This window comes from Corticium candelabrum, chromosome 13 (genome assembly GCF_963422355.1).
Source record: "Corticium candelabrum chromosome 13, ooCorCand1.1, whole genome shotgun sequence".
NCBI lineage: Eukaryota > Metazoa > Porifera > Homoscleromorpha > Homosclerophorida > Plakinidae > Corticium > Corticium candelabrum.
In genome coordinates, this window is record NC_085097.1 from 2715637 (window position 1) to 2742500 (window position 26864).

The 26864-nt window shown below is 40.3% G+C and overlaps 4 protein-coding genes across 4 annotated transcripts in view; all 4 read left to right on the top strand.

Moving 5' to 3' along the window:
- Window positions 1–508: 508 nt before the first annotated feature.
- On the top strand, window positions 509–15069 carry LOC134188749 (lipase maturation factor 2-like). The gene is made up of 21 exons (XM_062656936.1): window positions 509–617; window positions 753–803; window positions 2034–2242; window positions 6380–6408; window positions 6464–6529; window positions 6710–6834; window positions 6893–6918; window positions 7588–7661; window positions 7738–7816; window positions 7877–8006; window positions 8404–8580; window positions 8637–8742; window positions 10594–10693; window positions 10760–10875; window positions 10932–11001; window positions 13430–13484; window positions 13548–13661; window positions 13862–13964; window positions 14026–14131; window positions 14442–14614; window positions 14778–15069. The coding sequence occupies exons 1-21, from the start codon at window positions 515–517 to the stop codon at window positions 14872–14874; spliced, it is 2109 nt and encodes a 702-aa protein (XP_062512920.1). The 5' UTR covers window positions 509–514; the 3' UTR covers window positions 14875–15069.
- A 475-nt stretch (window positions 15070–15544) lies between these two features.
- Window positions 15545–16824, top strand: LOC134188844 (protein catecholamines up-like). Its single transcript, XM_062657046.1, has 4 exons — window positions 15545–15664; window positions 15979–16011; window positions 16073–16348; window positions 16425–16824. Exons 1-4 carry the CDS (start codon window positions 15616–15618, stop codon window positions 16568–16570), a joined length of 504 nt encoding a protein of 167 aa, XP_062513030.1. The 5' UTR covers window positions 15545–15615; the 3' UTR covers window positions 16571–16824.
- Window positions 16825–17313: 489 nt separating this feature from the next.
- LOC134189002 (coiled-coil domain-containing protein 34-like) lies at window positions 17314–24881 on the top strand. Its single transcript, XM_062657227.1, has 7 exons — window positions 17314–17377; window positions 17441–17499; window positions 18522–18680; window positions 19817–19984; window positions 20042–20155; window positions 22377–22534; window positions 24671–24881. Exons 1-7 carry the CDS (start codon window positions 17323–17325, stop codon window positions 24723–24725), a joined length of 768 nt encoding a protein of 255 aa, XP_062513211.1. The 5' UTR covers window positions 17314–17322; the 3' UTR covers window positions 24726–24881.
- An 894-nt stretch (window positions 24882–25775) lies between these two features.
- Window positions 25776–26864, top strand: part of LOC134188758 (apoptotic protease-activating factor 1-like) — a 17153-nt gene continuing 16064 nt past the window's right edge. The window contains exon 1 of the mRNA XM_062656950.1: window positions 25776–26250. Coding sequence (XP_062512934.1) covers window positions 25923–26250 — 328 coding nt within the window. The 5' untranslated portion in view covers window positions 25776–25922. The remainder of the gene's footprint in view (window positions 26251–26864) is intronic.

The following is a 26864-nucleotide window of genomic DNA, read 5'->3' on the forward strand; positions in this document are numbered from 1 at the left end:
TATTTCAACTACTGTAGTATTAATTAATTAACTAAAAGTGTGGATGATCCGATCTGTATAATCTCCGTGTGCTATATAGTTCGACTGCTTGACAAAAACAATAAAATTTATTAAAAGAATGTAATAAATTAAAATATAATTTAATTAATTTCCCGTATTAGAGCATATCGACTGACGTCTCAATATGATGATGCATCTTTTTCCTGCATTTAAATGCATGCCCATGCGTATGTTTGTACTCTAAAACCGTTGCTCTAGAAATTCGAACAATCAAATAAATAAATAAATAAATAAAGTTAACTCATAAATAAAGTTAACTCTTCGTATTCATCTGGAAAATCATAATACTATCTAGGATTTGAAATAATTTAACAGTTATAAATAATAATAATATCAATAATAATTTTACAGTAAGTTATATAATAATTTATTCAAACTAAATATTAATGTTTAACTATATCAGATGTGGTAGCCTCGAACGTCACCGCATCCCAATATCCGGGAAGTTATCAGTATGGCGGCTGGAAGCGAAAAGAAGACGACTCAGCAGGTCTTTCTTTGGGGTCTGGGAGCTGTGTACTTGTTTGCATTTTTATCTCTCTATCTTCAAGTGCCCGGTAAGTTTTAACATGTTACTGCAAAAAGTCTAGCTGGTCATTCTCGTTGCTTTTCTTTTTTTTTCGTTGTGACACTATCTGTTTTACAAAATCTACTTAGCATTGCTTCAACTGCATATTTGATTTATGTATTAGGTTTATATGGGATAAATGGAATGGTTCCAGCGCACAGACTGATGATGCGAGGTAAGTACTTTGACATACGCATGATGTCATAGTGTTTTGCAAGGTGATGGCGTTCTGTTGTAGTGGTTGACAGGTTTTCCTCTGCTTGCGGTGGCTCAGTGCGTTCTGTGTGTCATACACCTACTACTACTGTAGTGTACAAGAGTGACACGTGTACTTAGCCACCGGAAGTGCTCGTTGTCCCGCCACCAGCACCACGCCTAGAAACGCGTGCAGTCTACGTGTCACACATACAAGTTATTTATGCAATAAAGTCGACGGGTTTGGAATTGTTGCAAATTGCTTTGAGGTAGTAACATAATCCCTTGACATCCACAATGAATATGAATGCAAAATTTACTTCTACGTGTAATACCAAAGTTAATTTTTAGTCTCGGACCCAGTCCACTTAAGGTTTATTTGACAAGCAGTTGCTGTTAACTTTTTAAAAGAAAGTTACATTGACTTAATTAAGCCTGGTTCATAGTATGACGCTGGCACAGCGTCCTGGACGCTAACAAGGCGCTGTCACAAGTGTCAGCGAAGATGCTGCCGCTGTACCATTTACACAGTATTGCGTCTGACGAGTATCCATCGCACAAAGAACACACTGTTACAATGGTCTGGCGCTGCAAAGTAACCACGTGTGTACAATGTACTCACGACAGACATGGAGTTGCATTTGTTGCTGCTGCGCATAGTCTCAAGCGTTTTTCATCCTTAGGTTCTTGTAGTCTTTTGACTGGACTTGCCAAATGCAGGGAAACCCTGCACACACTCAATGAAAACGTCTTCTATCAATGCCATGTGAACGAATAGAATATCCTGGATATGTCTAGTTGCTCTGACCATTCTCTGACTGACTTTCAATTTATTCAAAAGAGCACGTGATGTCATCGGGCGCTGGATCACTTCTGGCTAGGACGCTCGATTAGAACTTTTCTCTATTTCAGCATCGTGGACGCTAGGTGAGCATCGTGCAAGCGTCACGGTCGCTGACATGTTTACAGTGTGACACTGGCACTTGCTCATCGTCATCGCATGACGCTTGTACTAGCGTCGTACTGTGAACCGGGCTCAACAGAGCAATGTCAATGTTATGCTTATTGACATTCTCAGAATGAATTTCTAGTTTCTTTATAACCTAATGTATTGAAGAAGGCAAGTTAATTAAGTTTGGCTTCAATTATTTTAGTAATGTAAAATTGTTGAATGAGTTGCATTAAATAGTTTTTACTCGATTGCTTGTAGATGAGGTATCTACAGATTGGGAAAGGTTCAAGGAAAAGCCGACGTTGTTGTGGCTCTTACGGGGCTACTTGCTGCTGAGTCCGGAGACAGGAATGGATCTTATATGTCTACTGGGAGCTGTTTTGGCATTCTTTGTTCTTCTCTTTGAGCAAGTTCGCTCCTCGTTGACATTCGCCATCATGTGGTATTTTTACTATTCATTATATCAGGTGAGTAACAGCTTTAACGATGATTGCAGAATGAAATTATGTAAGTACAGTAGAACCTCGCTAATCTGAACCTCACTGATCTGAATTCTTGCTCTAAATTACTTTTGGTGCCCAGCCTTGCATACCCAGATCCTATTAGGCCACCTGATCCGAGTTGCTGCTACAAACGATAATCTAGTTTATTCAGCAATGCACGTATCTGACTATTTTTAAATCCTGACTTAGAAGTATGTAGTCGTTGCAGTGGTGTGTCCTTTACCACAAACATGAGATGTATGTAGAGACATACGTAAATAATGTGCCAGGAGTCCAAGGCAATGTCTGGACCTTCAAGGCTATGCATTTTGATAGTCCGAACAACTTCACCAGTCCAAACACGGCTAGGGACGGGGCTGTTTGGATTAGTGAGGTTCTACTGTACTACATAGTTGGTTGTATCTCAATATTTATTAATACTTAAAGAAACACAAGAATTGATTATTAGCACTGGTTATTAAATTATTACTTATCGATTTATGAAATAATTGTTGTGAATTAAATTATTGATGTTATTCACCTTCTGTTATTTAATTACTTAATTCAACTTATTTAAGACTTGTCACCATGTACACGTCAAAAAGAGAACTGCACTACTTTACGCTCAAACCTCTCTAATCTGCACAGTATGGGACCAGCTGCTGTCCAGATGACGCAGCGGAAAGGGGCCTGGCTACATGAGACTAGATGGAGATAGCTAACTCGGGTTATATCTTTGGAATCTCAGACCAGTTTAATGTGAACATCATACCAGTTGTGCATATAGTATGCATGTATAGTACACATTTATACTGCACTGTAATGTATATGCAGGGTTCTCCCCAGGATTTCAAAGTAGCGTGGCAGAGACGGTAGTTGCAAGACCCAGACCTTTGCTAATTAATAGTAATAGTATTCTTGATTATTTCAAACTGTGTATTAATTTACCATTGGTGTTACAAATTAAAATACAAGACAAAAGTTCAACAGACATTAATCCTACGGTTTCGAACCTTTTCCCAATCATCAACAGCTTTCTGAAAGTCAAAACTTGAGAAATCGGGACCTTCAATACGAATCATTATAAGTGCATCTAGATTTCTGGTGTTGAGGCGGTTGAACAGTGGAGTCTTCACTCGTTTCATTACTGAGAAGCCTCGTTCGCAGTCAGCTGTGCTAAGAGGCAGAATAAGGCAAATCTGGGCTAATTTGCAGAGCTGAGGGTAGAGTAATCTTAGTGTCTTGTTTCCTGCAACTAACTTCATCACTTGGTAGTGAGACAAGGATGCATAGGAAGTGGACAAAGGAACTTTGAATACCTCCCACTCAGCCTTCAAGGCATCTTCTTCAACAAGTGGAGGATCATGTTCACCATATTGCTGAAGAAGAACCTGCAGACGCAATAGATTATCCTCCTTTTGTTGAAGGAATCAAATATGCAGAATGAATCTAGCAGCTCTGTGCTTGGAAATCTGTGTTTAAGTTGATCCTTTAGGGCTGCTATATACTTCTTCTGGACATTGCGTGAGACATCTGCTTTCTTGTGAGGTGTAACTGTGATGCCTAGTACTGCCAAAGATCCCCGAGATCTGCTTCCAGAGTAGACAAGCTGGGTGTTGGATTGTCCTCATACACGCTGATGCAAGCTAGAATAGCACTGACCTGTGAGCAAGCAACAGATAGATCTATCTCTTTCTGCTGAAAGACAAGTGAAAGCTTGCAAACGTGAGGTAGAACATCGCAAAATAGATACAAACTGGCAATAAACTCATACGTCTTGACTAGTTTTACCAATCTAATGGCCATTGGTTCTCCTCGTTCTGCTGCTTCCCTTTCCAGACTTGCTACAACTGATGTCAGGGTTTGACGCAGTGATTGTACAGCATTGTTGTGCGATAGCCATCTAACATCTTTTGCCTCTTTTAGATTGATTTCAGGGTCACCAAGAACATCTTGAATTGTATGAAGTCCAGTCATTAGAACTGGACTGTTGTGATTAAACATGTACAGGTTGTGGATGGCGTTCTTGAACTTCTTGAGATACGGGATGGACTCTGATGATTAAGCAGCAGCCAAGGCAAGGCGGTGTGCAACACAGTGGATGTTGATCATATATGTATTGTGTGCTCTCAAACGTATTGAAACTCCTGTTCTATTGCCAATCATTACTGCAGCACCATCACTACCAAATCCCACGACTTTTCGAGTACTGATTTCTGTTGCTTCACAAAACTGAAGTAGCGCCCTTTCGATCGTTTCTGCTTTTCCATCAATTAGATCAGTGATTTTCAAGAACACAGTACGTGTGTCACCAGAATCAGTTAGGTATTTTTCTTACACAACCATCTGCTTTAGTACTGAGATGTCAGTAGTTTCATCACACAAGAGAGAAATGAATGGGCTGCTAAGTAGCTGCTGTACCACACCTCTTTCTACTTGACTACCCATATGGAGAATGAACTCCTGAATAATGCGCTTACTTGTGTATATGGCGTTTTCACCAACACGCAAGTTGTCAAAGTATGAACATCCCAAGTCTTGAACTAGCTCCAAGAGTGGGACATACTTTGTTGTGTGGGCAAGCTCATGTTTTGCAAGCCAGTATAAGCACTTCATAGCACCTATAATTTCCTTTCTCTCCATAGAAATTGCTTCACTAAATGCGTGAACGATCCCACCATTTTGTTGGGATGCTAAACGCTCATGCTCTTGGAGCACAGCTGATTTGTGCATAAGGGAATCCGCATGACGTGCAAGAACATCTCTGCGCAGCAAGACGCAAGGCAAAAGATTAAAATTGTCGAAGAGTTGCGCACATTGCGAGTGTTGAAGCGCTGGCATAGTGTACAAACATTCCTTTCCCATCACTCGTTGGATAAACCCATGTGTATTGTCTCTCCCAATCCGGATCATACTGACCCTGTTTGTGCTTTGAAGATTTGGAGTTGGACGTACCGTCGTCGGGAGCAGCAGAATCTGACATTGACTTATCGTGATTGGCCTGATCTTGATCCGCTTGACTGGAACTGGTTTCCTCTTCCGGACTTGCTCTTTTTGACTTTTGCCCCAATACGGGAAAGAACAAAGTTATTGAACCCGCGGCCACTTTCCTCTTCATCTCTGTGTTCGTTCACGCACGCACGCACTAACACACTGTGCATAGCCTCGAGATTCCAGACCTTTTTTGACGCCGTAAATTGACTTCAAAAGTAGAAGACTCTTAGAGGCGACCAGTTGACCACGCAATGGGTCTTTTGTGACTAATTACGACTTTTGCAGTCAATTAGAATCCAGATCTTCCCTTGTTTTTCTTTACGCGCGATTGGACGCAGTCACGTGGTTGGGATTTCTCAGCGTGGCGCAGCACCACGCTACCACGCTTTAGGGAGAACCCTGAATTATGTGTACAGTACCATTTGTACTACAGTTACATACGTTATATACGTGTTCTCCTATGCACTGGCACGTGATAGTCAAGATGGCTTGAGAATTGAGTTTTTATACAGGGAGTTCCTTGCCAAAGTGCTTACCCTCTTGGAGTCCCAAGATCTGATGTTCGCTGGATAAAAGTGTCCGGTGTAGGGAGACGTCTGGATCTCAGAGGTCCTGTTTAGGGAGGTTCTAGTGTACTTACTTTTGCAGACTTAAGTTAAGGCTTGAAGCCGTGTCCACACTAGACCAGAAATGGATCGTAATCCGATTGGGTTAGCGAGCATCCACTTTTCCCTTTGAAAAGGATACCTCTGCCTCTTATTTGGTGGACACCACATGACTGATGATCGTTATGCATGTGTGGGTTCTTTGCTTGTGGAAACCTTTGATACAGCGAAGTAAGGCAATTGAAATTGAGTGAGAACAAAGAAGAGTGAGGAGGGTTAGATGTTCTGACTACACTCGTAGTGCACGTGAAGGTAATGCCTACTGTTTTCTAATTGGATTCAATCGATCACAATCCAGTTGCCAGTGTGGACAGACCTCTAATAGAACTGATGATATATAATAACTAATATTTTATGTAAATTATAAAAATTTAAATAAATGATATTTTATATTTTACTTTAATGCAATAGCATTTTATTAATTTGACATTTAATGGTGGTAATTGATTGATTTTTTGCACAGCACGGCGAGGTGTTTATGTGGTTTCAGTGGTGAGTTTACTAGACAAACTGAGTGGAGTTCTCTTGTCAAACCTTTGTGTAATAGGGATATTCTGCTATTGGAGACTGGCTTTCTAGCTATCATCGTTGCTCCACTAAAGTCTTGGAACAAGTAGGTGCACTGGATTACAATATAATGTGTTATTGTAGTACATAATTAAATAAAGTAAGTTTTATATAGAATTAAATCACTTTAATCTAATTAGTTGAACAATTAATTATTAATTATTACTAACTTTAATTAAATATGATATTAACATTTACGTGATTATTGTGCTTATGGTTTGTGTAGTTCGAAGTCGAAGGATCATGATGGGATGACATTGTGGCTTGTCAAGTGGTTGCTGTTCAGACTAATGTTTGCATCTGGTGTCGTGAAATTAACAAGTGAGTGTCCGACGTGGTGGGGTCTCACAGGTCAGTGACAATTAATAATGAAAGAGCGACTAATTGCCAGCATATGTTTTTGTTTTAGCCTTGAACTGGCACTATGAGTCACAGGTAGGTGTCAGTATCTAGTGTGATGTTGATGTTTAATAGCAATACAGGTGGCTGTTTTTAACTTTAATTTATAATAATTTACATAATAATGTAATATACACAATTGAGCAAATTGGAATGTGAGATGTTTCAGCATGCATTTACCAATGCTATTTGGGTGGAAAATTGCTGTTTAGTTTATTTCGATGGACAAACCTTAGTACCTCACATAAAGATGCATGGAGGGTTAGCCTTAGACACCTAGACCTTAGACACCTAGACCTTATACACCTAGACCTTAACATGTTAGTTTATGCGCAGTTACACTGTACCATGAAAAGTAAATTAGAAGATACACGCTTTTCTGTGCCCTTCCATGCTGTGGCTATCACATTGGCAATTAAATTGATATTAAGCAAACATGTGACATGGAATTAAAAATGGCATGACACCCTGTTTGTCTCCATCTTTTTGGGCCATTTTACTACACAAATCATTACACATATGCATGCATACTCTGAATTATAGGAATGATGGAGGTATGTAGGTGTAGAGGATTTGAGTTAGTCAGAAATGACACTCTCAGTGATAACAGTTTTAGTTAAGTGCACATTAAATTTTTTGTGCTAGTAGAATTATCGTTATGATGTGTTGTGGCTCAAGTCATACAGATTACTGTCGTTTGGTTAGTGTATTCCAACTCCATTGTCTTGGTATGCTCATCAACTACCCGAATGGTTTCAGAAGCTTTCTGTTGTTGCAACGTAAGACTGTTTGCTTACCATATGTTACATGCATTGTCAGAAAAATACAGTACATGGTTGTTGCTGTTTGTGGCAGGTATTATATCGAGATTCCAATTACATTCTTGTTTTTTGCTCCTGTCAAGTCATTACGAATTGCTTCGTTTTACTTACAGGTTTGTGTTCGTTTTTGTTTTTTTGTTTTTTTATGTAGGGGTTGAGGTTGGTTTGGTTAGGTTTTCTTTCAGATATGTATTATGCTGACTGGAAACTACAACTTTTTCAATTTGGTGACGTGTGTGCTGTGTATTTCGCTTCTGGATGATCATTACATTTATCGAATTTTTGGTTGGAAGTTTAATGGAGGTGAGGTCATTGGATGAAAATTGGAATTGAGATAAATAGTAAACATTGCACAGACTGATACACAGGCAGACAAGTGAACTGACAGACAGACTGGCAGACAGACATACTGACAATGACAATTGGATGGACAGACAGATGGACAGACGATGGATGAATGGACTGACACATAGACAGACTGATGGACAGACAAGGGATGAATGGACAGACACATAAACATACAAATGGACAGACAATGGATGAATGGACTGACACATAGACAGACTGATGGACAGACAATGGATGAATGGACAGACACATAGACATACAGACGAACAGTCAGATGTATATGTAGCTAGAGTAACCCGCAATGGACAAAATGTTTCAGTTCAACACTTTATCCATTCTGATTGTGCTGTAGAGCCGCCGGTTTCAAAGAGGCTTTCATACAAATTTTTTGGTGAAAGAACGAACGTAATCTGTCGCAGAAGTTCTCAAGTAATAACCACCATTGTCATGTCTACAATACTCTACTATACATGGAAGCTGTTTGGCCTCGATATTGATTTTCAGCAATGGCAAATTACCAGTGTTGTTTGTAAGATTATTAAATTGTTGGTTAAAACGTAGAGTTACGATTTGTGTTGTACACAGCATTTACGTTTAATGGTTTCTCTCATACGCTCAAGGATATCATGCCTTGGACAATATACATGGCTGTTTTGTCTTTGGGAGTAGAGATTGCTGCTGCTCTGTATAGGTATGTGGATATATTATGTAATTGGTATTGCTCTGAGTGTATGCTTTGTGGTGGTTGCCAACTGAGATGTTTTACAAATTGGTTCTGTTGCTGTTTGAATGACCATGAATGTATTAATGATACGATACAGTTGATGGTTCTTCTCTTTTTCAACTTTTGGCAAAATAATGGTGGATGAGTTATGTCTGACTGCCATAGACATGATAGACAAGTGGATATGATGGTTTCTTTGCAATGTTGGCATGTATAACATGCTAGCAAGAAAACTTTGATTTGCTTGGTGACAGAACTGTAATCAGATCAAAGTAGATGGGAGTTGTTAGCTTATACAGGTTGAGTGGTAGTTAGCTTTCTTCGGAAATGTAATGACAGTGTTTGTACAAAGAGATTGGATAACATCAGGACACTGAAGTGCTTGTAAAGGGTATCATGGTTGACATGTGAATGTACTCACCAGTTAGTCTGAATCATTTCTGTAGTAGCTCCTGTAGCAGTGTGGAAAATAGGGAATTATTTTGGCTCTGATGACAGACTGAGCCTAGGTAGGACATTCTTGTATGGTGGTACATGTATAACTAAGTGCCTCCCCTACTGCACCCATTTTGCATGTAATTTTTTACAACCGACTTCCAAGGGAGAAATGGCATTAAAGGTGGCCGAGGTTTCCCTGGATAAAGCATGCTAGGAGTGACCTGAGTTTATGAAATTAACAGTTACACCCTTGGAAAGGCCATCACGTGCTAAGAGACAAGGTTTACACTATTATGTATGTGTACTGGTGGATGTTTTGTCCAAACGCGCCCCAACAACTGGTGCAGTATTTGGTCGGACAAACAACACATTTGGTGAGACATTATCGTATGTCCTACCGTTAGTTTCCACACTGTATAGTATGTGGCTAATGGAGTCTTTGCAGTGCAAGTACAGTCTTATTGATTTTTGAGTTGTCAGCAGTTGAAATTTAGTTTCTTTCTGATTGATTTTACGTGCAGTGAAAACATCATTTGTGTGTGACTTTGTTACAGGAAACTATTTTATTGCGTTTCACGAGATGTTTTGACAGAATAATTAAAAAATGAACTAGTTTCACATAGTGACGTACGTTTCTCTAGTGAAAAAGTCAGCATTCTATTTTTGCTCTTTGCTCTAAACTTGTGTGATGTTTGTTGATTTAAATTCAAATACCGTATTATAACTGTTTAATTTTCCGACTCTAAATTTGTGCACTTTCCAGGAATTTGGCCTTTTTTCATATGCTGAGTTTAAATGTGTGATACACTTATAAAAGTGCCAGTAAAAAAACTAGGAACACGTACAATTCAAAGGTAAACAGCTATCCTGGCCCATAGATGCTGGCAAATTTTCCAATTGCTACGCATATCTCTTTGTTGTAAGAAAAGATTAACTCTGTCTTCCTACACTTTGGCTGCTGGACGAGACGCACCTCTTTATATGCTGCCTCGATTGTTGCCTTAGTCAGAGTGGAAGATTCTGTCCCCACTGTGTTCTCTCTCGAAACTGGCAATAGAAACTCGCCAGCATGTTGTGGTTCTCTTCGTTGAAAATAATGTCGTATTGACTTGGCTCAGACGGCGGCCCAGATGGCTGCAAGATGTCTGAAGGACATGTGATTATTGATTGTAGAAATAGACATGGTAGGTGGGTGCTACGAGTGCGGAGATAAATTTGTGGTGCGGTCAGGGAAAAATACAGAAATCGCACAAATAAATCTAGCAGACAAATAACCATTTATACTGTACATTTGCATGTTTGTGCAAAGTTGAAGATTGCTTGTTTCTTTGTTTGTATTGATTACCTTTGTGCTACGTCTATGTTTGTTTTTCTTGTTAGATCACTGACGAAGGAGTGTGGTGTCTTTGATCGAGTATGGTCATTGCTACAGACATCATTCTTTATTGTAGTTGTTGTTACTATGTTCGGCATTAGTCTGGTATCGACATTTGACTGCAGAGACGTGTATGAGTATAATTCAATTGTTATGTAATTCTGTTGTCAGGTTCCTCATACCGTCCTTGATAGAAGTACTCGAAACAGCGTTTGGCCAGCTTTCAAACAAATTTATGATGACACAGAATATCTTGAAATTACTAATTCATATGGATTATTTAGGCGGTGCGATTTGTGCTTATGTGTGATTAATTAGAATTTGGAGATTTTTGCGTGTTTAGTATGACTGGAGTCGGTGGCCGACCTGAGCTAGTCATTGAAGGCAGTAATGAACTGGAGAGTGGCTGGAAGGTCGGTGCACATGACTTTGTAATGTTGGTTTCTGTGTGACAGTTTCATATGTAGACAGTGATTTGGGGTATAAGAGAGCGTATCTATCTTGAAATGAGTATGTACTAAACAGATTAGACAGTCGAAGGGTAGATCAACGGCCAAAGTGTTGGGAAATATATCATACTGTGATACTCTTTCATTAATTAATTGACTCTTATTGTATGATAGCTACAGTCACATGATTGGTAATCAGTAGAATGTTTGTCACTGCTCATTAACATTTTTTATTAGCTAGAGAGACAGACAGGTACAGAGGCAGAGGGTGTGTAATACCATCATGATACAGTACAACTCTGATTATCTGGACTTTTTCGGTGGTAGCCAAATTGTTCAGATAATCGAAACTCCGGATAATTGAAATGATGGTGTGGTTACTACCCTGAGGCTCAGTAATACATTGACAGTCAAGTACATAATTTTCAAATATTTATTTAATTAGTATACACCAATATTGGGTCGACTACGACTCAAAATGTTTACACATTTAATGATTAGATGTAAAAGTGTCCTCAATAGGGTTCCAATTTTGGAGTAGGTTCACATGTTTCAATGTTGGAATGACGCCGCTCGGTAAACACGTGAAAGACATGGCTTTTCAGACGGAAATATATTTGTTCGATAAGCAGGAGTTGTAGTGTATATCATGAAAACTAATGTAATAACATCTAGACTGGATCACTTCATACACAATACAGTGGAGTATGTTGAGTGCTATTCTTTGCAATTGTTTTTGCTACAAAGGTATTTGATGCTAACGACACATGTTTTGAAGTTGATTAGTTAACAGTTATCTAAAGTTGTAGATGGAGGTGGTTTTTTGAGACATGTTTCTCTTGAATCAAATGACAAGGCACGTGTTGATTGACAAATTGACAGACAGAGAGATGAATAGACAAACAGACAAACAGGCATATTGAGAAGCAGAGTGGCAGAACAGATGAGTTTAATTAGGCCAGACCAATTAATTATTTTCAGGACTGCATTCAGTGGTCCAGTTTTGAGCTTGACCACAATACAGATTATGTTTGATGTGCACATGTGCAACAATTTACTTGCTGAAGAAGGAGTAGGTACATGCTGCAATACATATCCAAAACTCTGCAGGTGTCATTGTCATGGGATATGCATAGACGTATATGTATATGAAGGAACAACTGGGGCCATGCCCCCCAATCAGCAGCCTACTTTCACTATATATCTATATATAATAGATACATAGCTCGTCCTTCGTACAGGCAAGATATTGTAATGTTCTGATATAAGAGACGCAGTCTGAGCGTGTGTGGACACGCCACGTGCAATCTTTGTTGCGAGGTCCCGATGTGCTGAATGAATTTGAATCTTGCTCTTTGTGCTTTTTCCGATAGAAATCGACACACTCCCGTCTAGCGCTTAGTACAGAAAACGTGTAGGTTGGATGTGGTGCAAATGCAATCAGAATTTGGAGAGAAGCGAAAGCGCTAGCTACAAGAGTAGCCAGGAATATTCGATTTTACGAAGGACGATGACACGTACAGTCTACACAGGACTGGTGTGGGTGTGTTCGAATGAACTGGAATATGTAATGTTTGCGTCATCGAGAAATTTTACATGGGGTCAACTCTTCGAGAGGGGACCACATACAATTTTTTGGAAATTTTTTCATGCAAATTTTCCCCTTTGTGTACTGAGTGTGCATACCGATTTTGGTTGCGAACGGACAAAAGCATCGCCGCGTATCGCGAACACACAGACAGACAGACAGACAATGTCAGCTTTATAAATACAGTACTAGATAGGTCATCATTAAAACGACTACAACTGGAAGAAAATGAGGAGCTGTAGTAGACGACAGTACAATAGCTACACTTGCATGCAGACATCTTTGGTACACAAGGCGACACTTATGCAAATGCTATTACAAGAACTTACAAAATGGCTGATGGGCCATTATCACCCCTTAAAGTAGGGCCCCCAACCTGGATGCCATTTCTACGCTTCAGCATTTCTTTATTTCTTTTGGTACACTACCATATCTGTGTCATTTGTAGTCAGTCTTCTCAGCAGTCTACACATCAAGAACTGCGCATGCTCAAGCGTCACGTGGTCATTGCTTTTAGTAGTATTTTGGCTGGTTCAAAAACTTGAGCATTGAAAAGGCCAGTTGGTCTAGCTTTTTTTTTACTGTCTAGAATTGCTTGTTAAAGACCCTCAAGCCTAATGGATGTGAGACTTGTTTTACTGTAGAGAGATAGCTTTGACAGATAACTAGAGAGGCTTACAGATACACAGAGAAGAATACTACTATATATGTAATATGTATGGCAAATACATTTTGTGACATTTATGTTACGTAGTCATAATGTTTAATGCGTTTGTGAGAGTCGACTTGAATTTGTTTGTATAGGAATATGACTTTCTGTACAAACCGGGAGACATGTATGAGTATCCACCGCTTGTTGGTAAAATTGTGTTTGCTATGATACTGATGTCTTGGATGTATAGTGATTGTCTGTCTTTATTAGCTCCACACCAGCCACGTCTGGACTGGCAAATGTGGTTTGCAGCGTTGGGTCACTATGAGCATAATCCGTGGCTAATTAATTTGGTCTATCACCTGCTGTTTAATTCACAACCAGGTAGTGTGTGTGTGTGTGTGTGTGTGTGTGTGTGTGTGTGTGTGTGTGCATGTGTGTGTGTGTACATGTGTGTGTGCATGTGTGTGTGTGCGTGTGTGTGTGTGTGTGTGTGTGTGTGTGTGTGTGTGTGTGTGTGTGTGTGTGTGTGTGTGTGTGTGTGTGTGTCAATATCATATTATTGATTTCAACCATTATTATAGTCTTGGATCTAATGGGAGTCAATCCATTTCCTGATGCTCCACCAAAGTACATGCGGATATCTCGTTATCGTTATCACTACACTGCGGCTGGGAATGACACAGAGTTACTATTACGATTTTTCTTGTGTCCATTTTACACCGTTGTTGATTGTATTTCTGTGTAGGGCATGGTGGTGGAGAGATGAGGGAGAAATCTATCTTCCTATTGTTACAAAGGAAGTTGAGTCAATGCGAGCCTTTTTGAAATACAATTATGGATTTCATTACAATGTGGGTTGGGTGGACATGTGATTGTTGGTTTGCATAAGTGTCTGTTTGTTGTTTGTCAAGTTTTTGGTAATTTGTGTATGTGTGTGTGCACATGCGTGCGTGTGTTTGTGTGTGTGTGTGTGTGTGTGTGTGTGTGTGTGTGTGTGTGTGTGTGTGTGTGTGTGTGTGTGTGTGTGTGTGTGTGTGTGTGTGTGTGTGTGTGTGTGTGAGTGAGTGCATGCATGCATGTTTCCATGTGTGTGTGTGTGTGTGTACATGTGAGTGTGCATGTCTGTGTGTATACACAGTCAGCAATCATAATTCATTGTAGGTTCAAAAACCAGACACTGTGATTGAGGAAGATACTATCAGTGTGTCACTACGAGCAGTTCGTCGTCTCCTCATTGGTGTACCACCCATGCCCTTTCTCATGTCAGTTTTCACAGCAGCTGTACTGATAATCTCAACAAGAGCTGTCTTGGCCACAGTAACTGAGAGGAAGAAGTAAGTGTCTCTCTATCAGTATGACAAATAGGTCGGTCATGTTAGGCATGGTAGTTATATCAACATGTATAGACTAAACTATTAATATCAACTAGACACATGGTTCATGTATTTAGCTACTTGATATTAATTATTATGATAACAACAGCATTTTATATTTTAGGTCAGTGGCTCCTGTGCCTGAGCAAAAGAAAGCAGCTGAGAAAGCAGCTGAGAAAGCAGCTGAGAAAGCATCAAACCGGGCAAAGGATAAGGAATGAAGTCTATCACGTGACACAAAATTTGCATGACCGATTACTGTGAAGTCAAATTCTATCTTGTAGGGAGCAGTACTTGTAGTAGTGCATCAAACGGTCGTGTTGTCAATTAGATAGTATATAGAATTTATGCAATTGAATCGAGGGTTTTGTCTTGTGTCTGTTATTGTACACAGAAACACGATTGTAGGACATCTACACTCAGAATGTGAATGTCGACATCAACACAAGTGTTGGAATGGAGGCCATAAGGAAAGGGAGATCAATCAACGGTCGCTTGGAATCAATATATTAATCATGCATGCAGGTGATGTGGGGTTAACAATCAATATTAGTTAATTGATTAATTAGGTGGTGTGTTCTCTAGTCAACTAGGGAAGAAGCACTACAGTGGCCGAGTGCAAACCCTCCGCTGCCATAGCTTTGCAGCTTGAATGTAAATTAGTTAGAAGGGTGAGAAAGAGACTCACATCCGGGTCTCGTATTTGCCTTAATTAGTTAATCAGTGAACATGTGTTACGCCGTGGCGTATTAATTTTTAATTAGGTGGCGTGTAGCATTACGAAGAACGGCTCTGGTGGCCCGTACGATCTGGTACACCACTCCCAACCAAACCACACACACACGTGACCACTAGCGCACGTGGTGTAGCAACCTAACGCGCTAGTGCGAAGGAGGACTGGCAAATAAAAGCGTGCCGACCTGCCCATTACTCAGATTGCATCGTTCACTCCCGCCGTCAACATGAGCTGCCTCTCGGTCTTGTGCATCGTTTCTGCTATCCTGGCATCGGGTAAGTAAACTAGTCTAGTCTACTGTACGCTCATCCCAGCCTAGATAAAGAGTCTGTAGATCTGTTGCTAGCTAGAGATCCTGCAGCTGGTACCTATTATTTATAGGACGCTGATTAATGATTAGAGCAGGTCGTGCATAGGTGTACGTGCAGCTGGAAATTTGACTTCGCAAGTAGTTTGTTTGAAACGAGGTGTGAGTCACGTTGTACCACCTGGCGCCATCGCTAATGTAAATGTTTGCGCCAGGAGGTGCCATCTCTCGTCTGTGTATTTATGCAAATTTATTCTAAAATAGCTGCTTCTAATGTTTCAGCTTTGGTTGCAAATGCCGATGTCATTAGCACAGGTATTTTGCTTTGTCTTGGTATGTACTTGTGCTTGTATTGACTATATTTTGGTTGTCGCAGACTTTCCTCCCGTTGACGGGGATGGTAGCCAACATGATGATTTTGATGCAGGGCGTGGACATGAGTTTAGTCATGATGGAGAACACCATGACCATGATCATAATTCTAGGCATCACCATGGTGATCATCATAAACGACCAGAAGACATGAATGGAGACTTTGATGGTAAAGACAGTTGGAGACACGATAGTGGTGACCTTGATGAGTATGGTGAAGGTCATGACGGTCACGATGGTCATGATCACGATGATCACGATGGTCATAAACATGGACATGGTAATCAATTTTTGTTTTGGAATGAATGTATGACAGTTACATATACAGCATAGATATCAATTGTGTGATTTCTTAGGATGGCTATTTTTGGTTGGAGGTGGCGTCTGTTTGTTGATTGTTGTTGGTCTCATTGTCACACTTGGCGTTGTCATGTACAAGTATAAGAAACGTACTAAAAAGATAGATACGGGCAAATCATACAAAGAACTGCAGATGGTGTGAAAGTTTAAAGCTCAACTTGCCATCTATTAGGGATTACTTGTTAGTTATTAAGTAACTGGATGTGTCTGCTGTTTGTAGTGTATTTGACTGCTAGCAAACCATAAAGCGTATTATCGTATTAAAGTTGTAGTAATAGTCAATTGCAGTAGATGTTTTGCACATCTAGATTTAGATTCAATGGTTTTACGTTATGAATTTATCTACTGAATGTCAAGGCTCTGTAACATCAGCTACACAGTTGATATTGGAAATCAGCAAGGCCATTTGATTCACTTCTCTCAATAAATAAAAAAACTAGTAATTACGATTAATCAAATACCTGTCAATTGACAATTAAGACAGTAACTTTAAAATTTAAATATTAGATTATATTAACATCGAAATTGTTTCTGTAACAACTACTACTACCACTACTACACGTATATGTAGTTGCTGTAAAATGGGTGTCTAGGCAAAAATCAAAGAACTAGCATGCAGAGGCTAGCACACATATGCATGCAACCATGCATGCAATGAGCTTCTGTGACGATCAACAAGAGATCAAGAATTACGTGAAACTGGGAGGTTGATGATTGATGACTTAGTCATATAACCATCGCCATGGTATCTGTGTTACTTGTATATATTAGAAATACCTAAGTTGGTCAAACCATTAAATATCGGTAATTTTGCACTTGTGTGTATAATAATTTTGACGCGCGATGTTACGGAAATCCGAGTACTTATCCGGGCTTTAGCGGCGGTTTTCCATCATGTTCGACCTTAGCGAAAAAGACTCTCTCGCCAGTTTTTCAGATTTGTTGTCAGGTTGTTAAAAATTTTGAGTCTAGTTTCTGTCAACATACGTCAAACGGCATGAGTTTATTGCAGGGGATAGAAGTGCATCATCGAACAGTTTGAAACTCTTGCAACTGCAGCATGGAAGACAGGTTTCAGACAGTGGTGTAATGTTGTCGGTTTATTTACGGTTTACCGACAGGAACAGAAAGCATTTACATGATCTACACAAAAATCGTTGCCAGACGTCATACAGACAACCTCATGGACAAACTAAATACAGACAGACACGTGCAGGTACCAACACAAACAGACAGAGTTGTATTGTTGCTGACTCCGTCTTGACTAAGAATTGTGTTTGACATCATGACACACTCAATACCATATCAGCGAATCAGCTGCTATCAACACATTGAAGAAAACTATCTGCTTAATATAAATTGGAGAATAAATACTGAGAATTACTTCTATCATTTAACATTTTTTAGTTTTTTTTCCAGAATTTACTGCAACAATAGATTGATTCAATGAACTGTCAGTGTAGAACACCACTGATTTAGAATGAATAGGTAGTTCATCTATTGCAATAAATTAAATTTACTGCACTAGATGAAATACCCATACTCATAATTTTAGTATTTAAAAGACAAGGAGACATTGACCCGATATGTGACACAGATGTGGACCACTACGTTCATACCAATAGACAATGTAGTAGTTTTGATAGACAAGGTTGGTGTTGCCATTTGCAGTAATTTTCAATTCTAGCCTATCCAACGTTTACTTATTGGCAAATTGCGTGTTCTTGTTAAGTTGTGTTGACAATTTACAGTGCTGATAAAGACTTCTTTTGTAGCAACGTTTGTTGTTGCCGCCACTTGCTTTATTTGAATGTCTCTAAATGGTACACGCAGAGAAAGTTATTGTTTTAGAAATTCTGATCACAACATTGCTTGGAACTGCTATGATGCATTCCAGTTGAATTAAGTATTTTTAATGTGACAACAGTGTTTGATATTGAAGATATAACACATGCAACATTTATTTAGATTAGTGTAGTTTGCATTAGTGGAAATGGTTGGGCATTACAGTGATTGAGTTTTGTGTTGTCTCTTTCTAGCAGCTAAGCTTTGTTAACAATTCTGAGAGGATACTTGTACACTTGTCGTTTCAGGAATGTTTTGATTTGCAAAAGAAGAAGCAAGTCAATGGAAGTCGCATTAATGCAGAATTTTCCTCTGAAACTAAATTAGTTCTGTCTCCATGGGAACAGTGGATTTTGAATAAAGCCAAGGAGGAGCATCATAGGAAACAAATAGAGAAAAGAAAAAAGGTTAGTAGTAAGTTATAGTGACTGAGAGTGAATGTACTGTTACAGTAATGACCTTGTAAATGATTTGATTCTCATTGCATGTATACAATATTGAAATTAATTATAGATCATAGATTCAGAGAGGAATATAAGGCAAACTTTTAGTAGGACATCGTGCTTTAGCAAAAGATGTTGACCTGACATTTTAAACTTTGGGCATTCATTCTTGTTTGATTTGACAATCCTTTCTTGTAATTATTGATATCAACATTTAGTTCAATTTTTTATTTGTTGCATCATATTCACTACTGTATTTATTTGCTATCAAATATCAACTGTTAACAGTATTACAGTATTGTTATGTATGCTCTCACATGTCTGGTGATCATCAACTCTATTGTATCGTGTTGTCTAGACGTTTGGGTTGCTCATTGATTTCCTACCATCCGTGCAATAATTATTACCCTTTGATGACCAATCATGCAGTGGTGGCCAGAGAAATTTGTGAGGGTTCATTATTAATATTAATTTGTTCAAAATTAACTGTATACGTATAGATTTACAAACTGACAACGTATCATTTTTGTGCTGTAATGTGTATAATTATGTACATAAAATCACTCTATTAGACTATAGAAACAGATGAGCAACCACGCCCATAACTTTTGGAGACACTGAACCCCAAGAACCCTTCCCCATAGCTATGCCACTGAATCATGTTGGTATGTCCGATCAAAGCAAAATTGTGGTCGGTCATGAACATCAGTTGGTTGGTCAAATACTGATGACCGATCGTTATATTTCACTCTGTCTAAGTTAGTAAGCAGTGATAGGTGTGAGAAAATTACATCATAGGAAGATTCCAGCTACATATCAGTGTCTGATGAGAACGATGGATACTATAAGCATCTCTCGAAAATCTATGATGTTGTGACATCAAAACCAAAATTGTAATAAATTATTTTAATCCATGTCGGTAAATTGGTCTCTTACTGTTAGTTTGTGTGGACACCAATGAGTCTTTGCCAAGTCAAAAGAGTTTTATTGGCTAAAGCCTCCCTCCCATACAAGTTGTAATTGCATGAACTTATAATATTAATACTATGCATCCATTGGATATGCGTGTGTCATTGACATCATTATACTTTGCTAACCAGCAAGAACTATGTCGGACTACCCTTCTTAAACAACATGATGATCGAGAAAAGGAGAAACGATCAGATAACGTAATACAACAGTGGCTTGAAGAGAAACAGAAGAAACACAAAGAACAGGAACGTAAAGAAAGACAGTTAGAACGTATGAAGAGACATGAGAAGGAACAGGCAAGTAGGCGAGTGAGTAGAGATGTTACTGGTGTTTGAAATAGATTTTTTGTGTAGAAGCAAGCGTTAATAAGTAGTATGTCAGAGCAGAAATTTGCAGAGTGGGTTGAAAGGAAACGAAAGGAGGACGAGAAGAAACATGGTGAAATGTTGAAGCAGGCAGCACGGGAGGTATATGCAGTATGTGAGAATGTGGACACACAGTCACACAGACACACAGACACACACACATACACAGACACACACAGAGAGTGAGACACACACACACACACACACACACACACACACACACACACACACACACACACACGCACACACACACACGCACACACACACACACACACACACACACACACACACACACACCACAGTGACACACACAGAGTGACAAACACACACACTAACACACACACACACACACACACACACACACACGCACACACACACACACACACACACACACACACACCACAGTGACACACACAGAGTGACAAACACACACACTAACACACACACACACACACACACACACACACACACACACACACACACACACACGCACACACACACACACACACACACACACACACACACACACACACACACGGTGGAGTGAGTGGTCGACACGACCAAACTCATTTATGGCTTTGCTTGTGTCTCCAAAGACCAATGTGTGCCGTGCAGGAGCATCCACAAACTTCGCATGTGAAGTTCCCACTCTTGGAGATCGTCTTTCGTTCCTGCCTATTTTGTTGGAGTGTTTTCAAACGCTGGTCTTCAAAATGATCTAAAGATTTTTGCAATAAGATCTCCACAGAGATCTGTTTGACGCATAGCTTTCCCAGTTGGATATATCGATATTACGAGATTTCAAATTGGATTTGAATGTGCCTTTAAAGCGCAATTTCTGACCACCTGCTGTTCTAGACCTTCCTTCAGCTGACCATAAAACACTGCCCTTGGGATTCTATCATCCTTCATTCGAACAAGATGGCCACACCATCAAAGTTGAGCTTGTAGTAGTAGAGCCTCAATTCCAGGCATGTTGCATTTCTTCAGAACTTCGGTATTGGGTATCATGTCTTGCCATGTTATTTCCAATTTTGCCAAGACATCGCATGTGAAATTGGTCGAGCTGTTTAATGTGTCTTCTATAATTAGCAACAGAAAGCAGTAATGGTAACCCAAAGCAACTAATCCTAATGTCCAGCAACTTATGCCTACTGTAACCCTAACAAATTAAGCAACTCTACCAGCCTTTCTTTCCGGAAGTAAGCAGGACACACAGGAAGTAATACACCAAACACAGGAAGTTACCCGGAAATGAATATATAGTTTTACCTAATTGATTGACCACAACTTCCGGTTTAGGGGTCTGCTATAAGTTTTCCTTATTATGGTCAAATTTTATTTACCATTTTCAAAAATTGGTTTATAGGTAGATTATGCTGACATCGTCCTACTTACTAGAATTGTACAAAAAGAATTAATTTGTCGCCGTTATTGAGGTTTAACCAAAGTGGAACACCCGTATGTTAGTCGAAACATACAAGTTTTTCCCTTATATTGTCAAATTTTATTTACAATTTTGAAAATTGGTTTATAGGTAGATTATACTGACATGTTCCTACTTACTAACAATTGTACAAAGAAAATTAATTTGTCGACGTTATCAGGGTTTAAAGACCTTTGCCATCCTTCTACTCTAGACCTGGACCATTGCGCCTTCAATTTACGAGTGAACGATGATCTGTCCATATTGCAACAACTGTTCGGCCAGACTGTTGTACTTGCAAATCCTAAGATTCGCAAGTGCGACAGGTCTGTATACTCATCCTGTGACTTTGAGACTCTTGTACTCGCAGACCACCAAGTGATCTTGGAGATTTCCGCAACGCGTGAGGTAAAAGAAGACGTCTGCAAATACTTTAGCTCCAATGGTCACATGTCAATACCATCTGATGCCAACAAGGACTACCTAACACAAGGCTGCACTAAATATCCGTTCCAACGCAACTATTTGTCGAGTGCCTGGTGTATCTGCGCGCGCCTTTCTTGAGACGTACCAACTTTGGGCAAAAAGAAAGAATTGACAAATTTTTGACATTCAATCAAGCCATTACAGGGTGTACAGCTGAGCAAAGTGGCTACCCACAAAACTATTAGGACATTTTCTTTTCCAAAAAGGTGCCTTACGTGTTTGCCATTGCGGTTGAGAACCGACACACACACACACACACACACACACACACACACACACACACACACACACACACACACACACACACACACACACACACCACATGCATGCACACCTAATTGTACTCCCAATACTATCGCTGACACATGTGCAGAGATCTCATTGGCTACACTGTGTGTAAATGAGTTGTAGGAAGACGCACTGTATCAACGACGAATTGAAAGTGAGCAAGCATACAATGATTGGTTAGCAAGCAAGAGACGTGGGCGGTCACCTCGCCAGTCATCCTTTCATAACCCAATACCATGGCACGACTGTCTACCAAAACAAAAGCAACCAAAGTCTCGAAGGTATGTCAAAGTGCATGTTGAGAATTCTACTATTTACGTTGTCTGTATGTCATACTGCCACATACATCTTGTGGGATGGGAAGGCGTGAAACTTTTTTACCCCAGGTGCGCATGCTTACGGCCGGACCAACGACCGGCCAATTGGAATGTAGCGCATGCGCTGAGCGTCGTACCAGACGTCTACAATCCCACGTATGTGTCCATCCCTCTTCTCACGCTCTTCATGTCAATTAGCAGGTGCCAGTACGTGTACAGCAGGTGTTCTGTAGCAGAGCAGACTTTAGCACATAATATAAATGTCATGGGATCTCACGAACAAAGAAGAGACATCTGCCGTGTTTGCAGCGATATCTTGGTGGACGGCATGAAACGACGACTCTTCGAATCTGCGGCAGAACGCTGGTCTTAACGGCTCGACTAGCGAGACCACCGTTCGGCCAGTTGTCAAAGGTGATGGTCTAGCGACACTGCTGTGCATATCCTCTCACCGCAAGCTTGAAAAGATCGAAGAACTGAAGCTGAAACTAAACTAAGATGAGTGCATGCACCAGAGTCTCTATTCAGGACTCTAGCGTGCACTTAGCGCCTCCTGGCGTGCAGTTAGCGCCTACACATGTGCGTAATCAGTACTAGTGCACTTAGCATAACTAATTACTACTAAACCAATCAGAATTTAGAGCCAACATTCCAGGTCTAAGACGTTGATTGGCTTAGAAGGCTATTTTCAAAATCATTTTAGTACTGTACCGTTCTGGTCCAGACTCTAGTTCGCGCGTTGGAAGTTCGAGGGTAATATTAGACCGGGTGGAGTAGGGTGTACAAAAATGGTAGAGGGTGCTGTAATGCAAGACCTATTCAGTAGCTGGTCCGGTCACTGAAAGAGCCGTTTATTGCGCATGCTTTTTACCCTAATGATGTCACAGTTTCTCTAGCAACACGGTTTAATTAGCTTGGTTGAAATAATATAAAGACGGTGCTGTAAGGCATTTGAAGAATAGTAGGCTGTGCTCGAATGTAAGACCGAGTTGAGTAGGATTTGGCATGCAGTTTCCGGAATTTTCCAGAAATATGCTATATGCTATAGACGTTTACTGATACAACATACACGCTTGTATTGCGTTTTGTAACAGTATAGTTTACGTCTCTGTCTCTGTCTGTCTCTCTCTCTCTCTCTCTCTCTCTCTCTCTCTCTCTCTCTCTCCTCCTCCTCCTCCTCCTCCTCCTCCTCCTCCTTCTCCTTTTCCTCCTCCTTCTCCCCCTCTCCACCTTTCCCTCTCCTCCCTCTCCCCTTTCCACCTCCCCTCTCCTCTCTCTCCCCTCTCCTCTCTCTCTCCTCTGTCTCCCTCTCTCCGCCTCCCCCTCTTTTCCTATCCCCTTCTATCCCTATCTCCTTCTATCCCTACCCCTCTCTCTCCCTTCTCCCTCTCCCCTCTCCTCTCTCCCCCTCTTTCCCTCTCTTCTCTCCTCTCTCCCTCTCTTCTCTCCTCTCTCCCTCTCTTCTCTCCTCTCTCCCCCTCTTTCCCTCTTCCCTCTCCCCTACTCCTCTACCTTATTCCTCCCTACCCCATCCTTTCTACACCCCTATCCCCTCTACTCTTTATCTCTATCCCCTCTTTCTCTCCTATCCCCGTCTCTCCTCTCTTCCTCTCTCCTTTCCCTCTCTCCCTCTTTCTCTCCCCTCTCCCTCTTTCCCCCTCTTCCCTTTTTCCCTTCTCCCCTCCCCCTTTCCCCATCTCCACTCTTTTCTTCATCCCCTCTTTCCCTCTTTCTCTGTCCCCTACACCTTTACTCTTATTCCCCTTTACCCCTTTATTCCTATCTCCTCCCCTCTCCCCTCCCCTCCCCTCTCCCCTCCCCGTCTTCCTCCTCCTCCTCCTCCTCTCTCTCTCTCTCTCTCTCTCTATATATATATATATATATATATATATATGTGGTGCTGCATGGACTTTTCATCAGTCATTCCAGTTTTTGTTGCATGCATTATATCAATGACATTGTGATCAGTAATAATCGTTTACTGTGATTGCTACTGATTTTGGTAAGTGTACTGTGTATGAGTTTAGCTGTTCTGTTTGTGTGACTATATCAGTGACGGCTTCCCTTTTTTTTTGATAACCTACTTCATTTGTTTCCAAGGTTGGTCAACTTGCCGCCGTCGCCACCGAATCTTTTCAAGGCAGAACGAACATAGGAAAGAAAGAGGTAACACGCAGCACTTTTTACTGTTGTAGGTAGCGGTGACTATACCCTATAGGGTTAGGATTGCGGCCACAGTGTGGCAATGTTACAGTTAGTCTTTGTTGAGATGAAACCTTTAGTTTGTGTGTGACTGTGAGAGATAGTCAAATACTAGCCTCGGCCCAAACTCGCGCGCTAGTCTTGTCCTGTGCCCGTATGACAATTCCAGGCGTGAAGTCGATCACGTGACCACATCCTCTTACTGTAGCTATCTGTGCGTCAGTATATCCATTTTATTTGTCTGTGTCTGTTGACAGGTAGTTTTTGGTCCGTTAAACATGTTAACTTGTCATTGGCGTCGCTTTGCTTTCCAGTTCCGTGGTGACACCCATGCATGCATACATATATACATTCTCTAGACAATGTTGCTGAGCACGTTCATGCCAAGAGGAGCGGTACTTGTCTTCTATTTGAGCTGCAACGCCTCTTCTAAATCTCTATACGCAACGGTTTTCGAGTCTTGATGTGATACTCGGCGTTTACACTGGAGCGTGCACATGTGCAAGCTTCGACGGGCCTATCAACTAAACAGTTGTGGTAAATGCATGGTAACGAAATGATGCTAACCTATTCGAACGACGGTCGCTGTAATTTTTAGTTGTCGTTGGGTTTCAAGGGGCAGAAGTGCACGTATCAAGCCATTGAATAGTCTCTCTCTGGGGGCGGCATCCTGGTAGTCGGTATTGGAATGTGTATGTATGTTTAGATACTAAAACTCGCATATTGTTTAAGTTAAGTTAAAACCTCAACGAGTATGGACCGAATGTATAGTGCAACTTAGTAACAAAGTTACAGTGATTCTGCATGTCGTCTGCATGCTGTAGTCTTCGGTATCTTCGAGTTCTGAAGTCAAGCTTCTTAGTTGAATTTAATTCATTAGTGATGTTAGAGAGCCTCGTTCGGCTCGATTGGAGTTTTTCAGTTTTGATCTCTAGCTAGCAACACCGCAGTGACATAGAAGGTTCGGTGCAGGGCACCATGCAGATTGTAGTCATTTCACAGTTGATTACATCAGTGACGTGGGATTGATTGCTGAAACTACAATTGTTGCAAACATAAATATATTATTGTTGTTTAGTATTGATAAGTACGCTGATTGGGTGAAGGTCATCTGCCGCTTTGGTGGTCGCGTGACATTCACTTCCTCCAGATGACCCGGATCAAAATGCAGGACGAGCACAGGACGAGGCTGCAATTCTATCGTGAAGCTATACTCGACGACCTTGAATACAGAGATATCGCCGATCACCTGATAGCAAAATCAACGATCACAGACGACGACAACGAACGAATCGTCGCCGGTATAACGAGAAAAGACCGAGTAAGAGAGTTCTTGAGGTTACTGCCCAAACGCGGTCCTGAAGCGTTTCCTGCCTTTGTGGAATCGCTAAAAAAGCCTTACTTGCATCTGTGGAAACTCTTATCTCGTCCTCTCGACGATGAACAATCTGATGCAATCGACGTGAGGGAAAGCAGAGGTGAGCATCCGGGATTTTATTGTAGAACAATTCTAAATTAAAATAGATTTCGTAAAGCAATATTTAGCAACCAGCTTTATTTCGTTTAGATGTTGTATTTACTTGATTGATTGGATTTTTATTTATATCAACGAGGAATAACATTTTAAGTTTTAAATTTTGTAAAAGATTGGCATTCATCTTCCACAAACTTTGTTTTGTAAAGTAATGGATATTCCAAACAACAACGGACAAGCATTTATACAGTATCGTAGATTTATTTACAAACATGCCATACTTAGCCTTTGGTAAAACAAGAAAAATTCTCTATGTTTTGCTTCTTAAATTATGGCAAATGATTTCACGGCAACTGTACTTGTAGTACGTTATCTTTTTGGATGCTGTTCTGGGTGTATTAGTAATACACAGATTATATCAGACTGTGGCTCAATTTGTCTATATAATAAATAATAGGTTACACATATTTAGGCATTCTTTTACTCTCATAAATTAATATAAAAATGATCAACTATCACTTATTGCATACTTTTATTAAGTTAATGCATCAATGTTAACACTTTATTATTAAGTAATTTTGCTTTATTACGTGTATTTTAGTAGCCAAATCCTTGCCA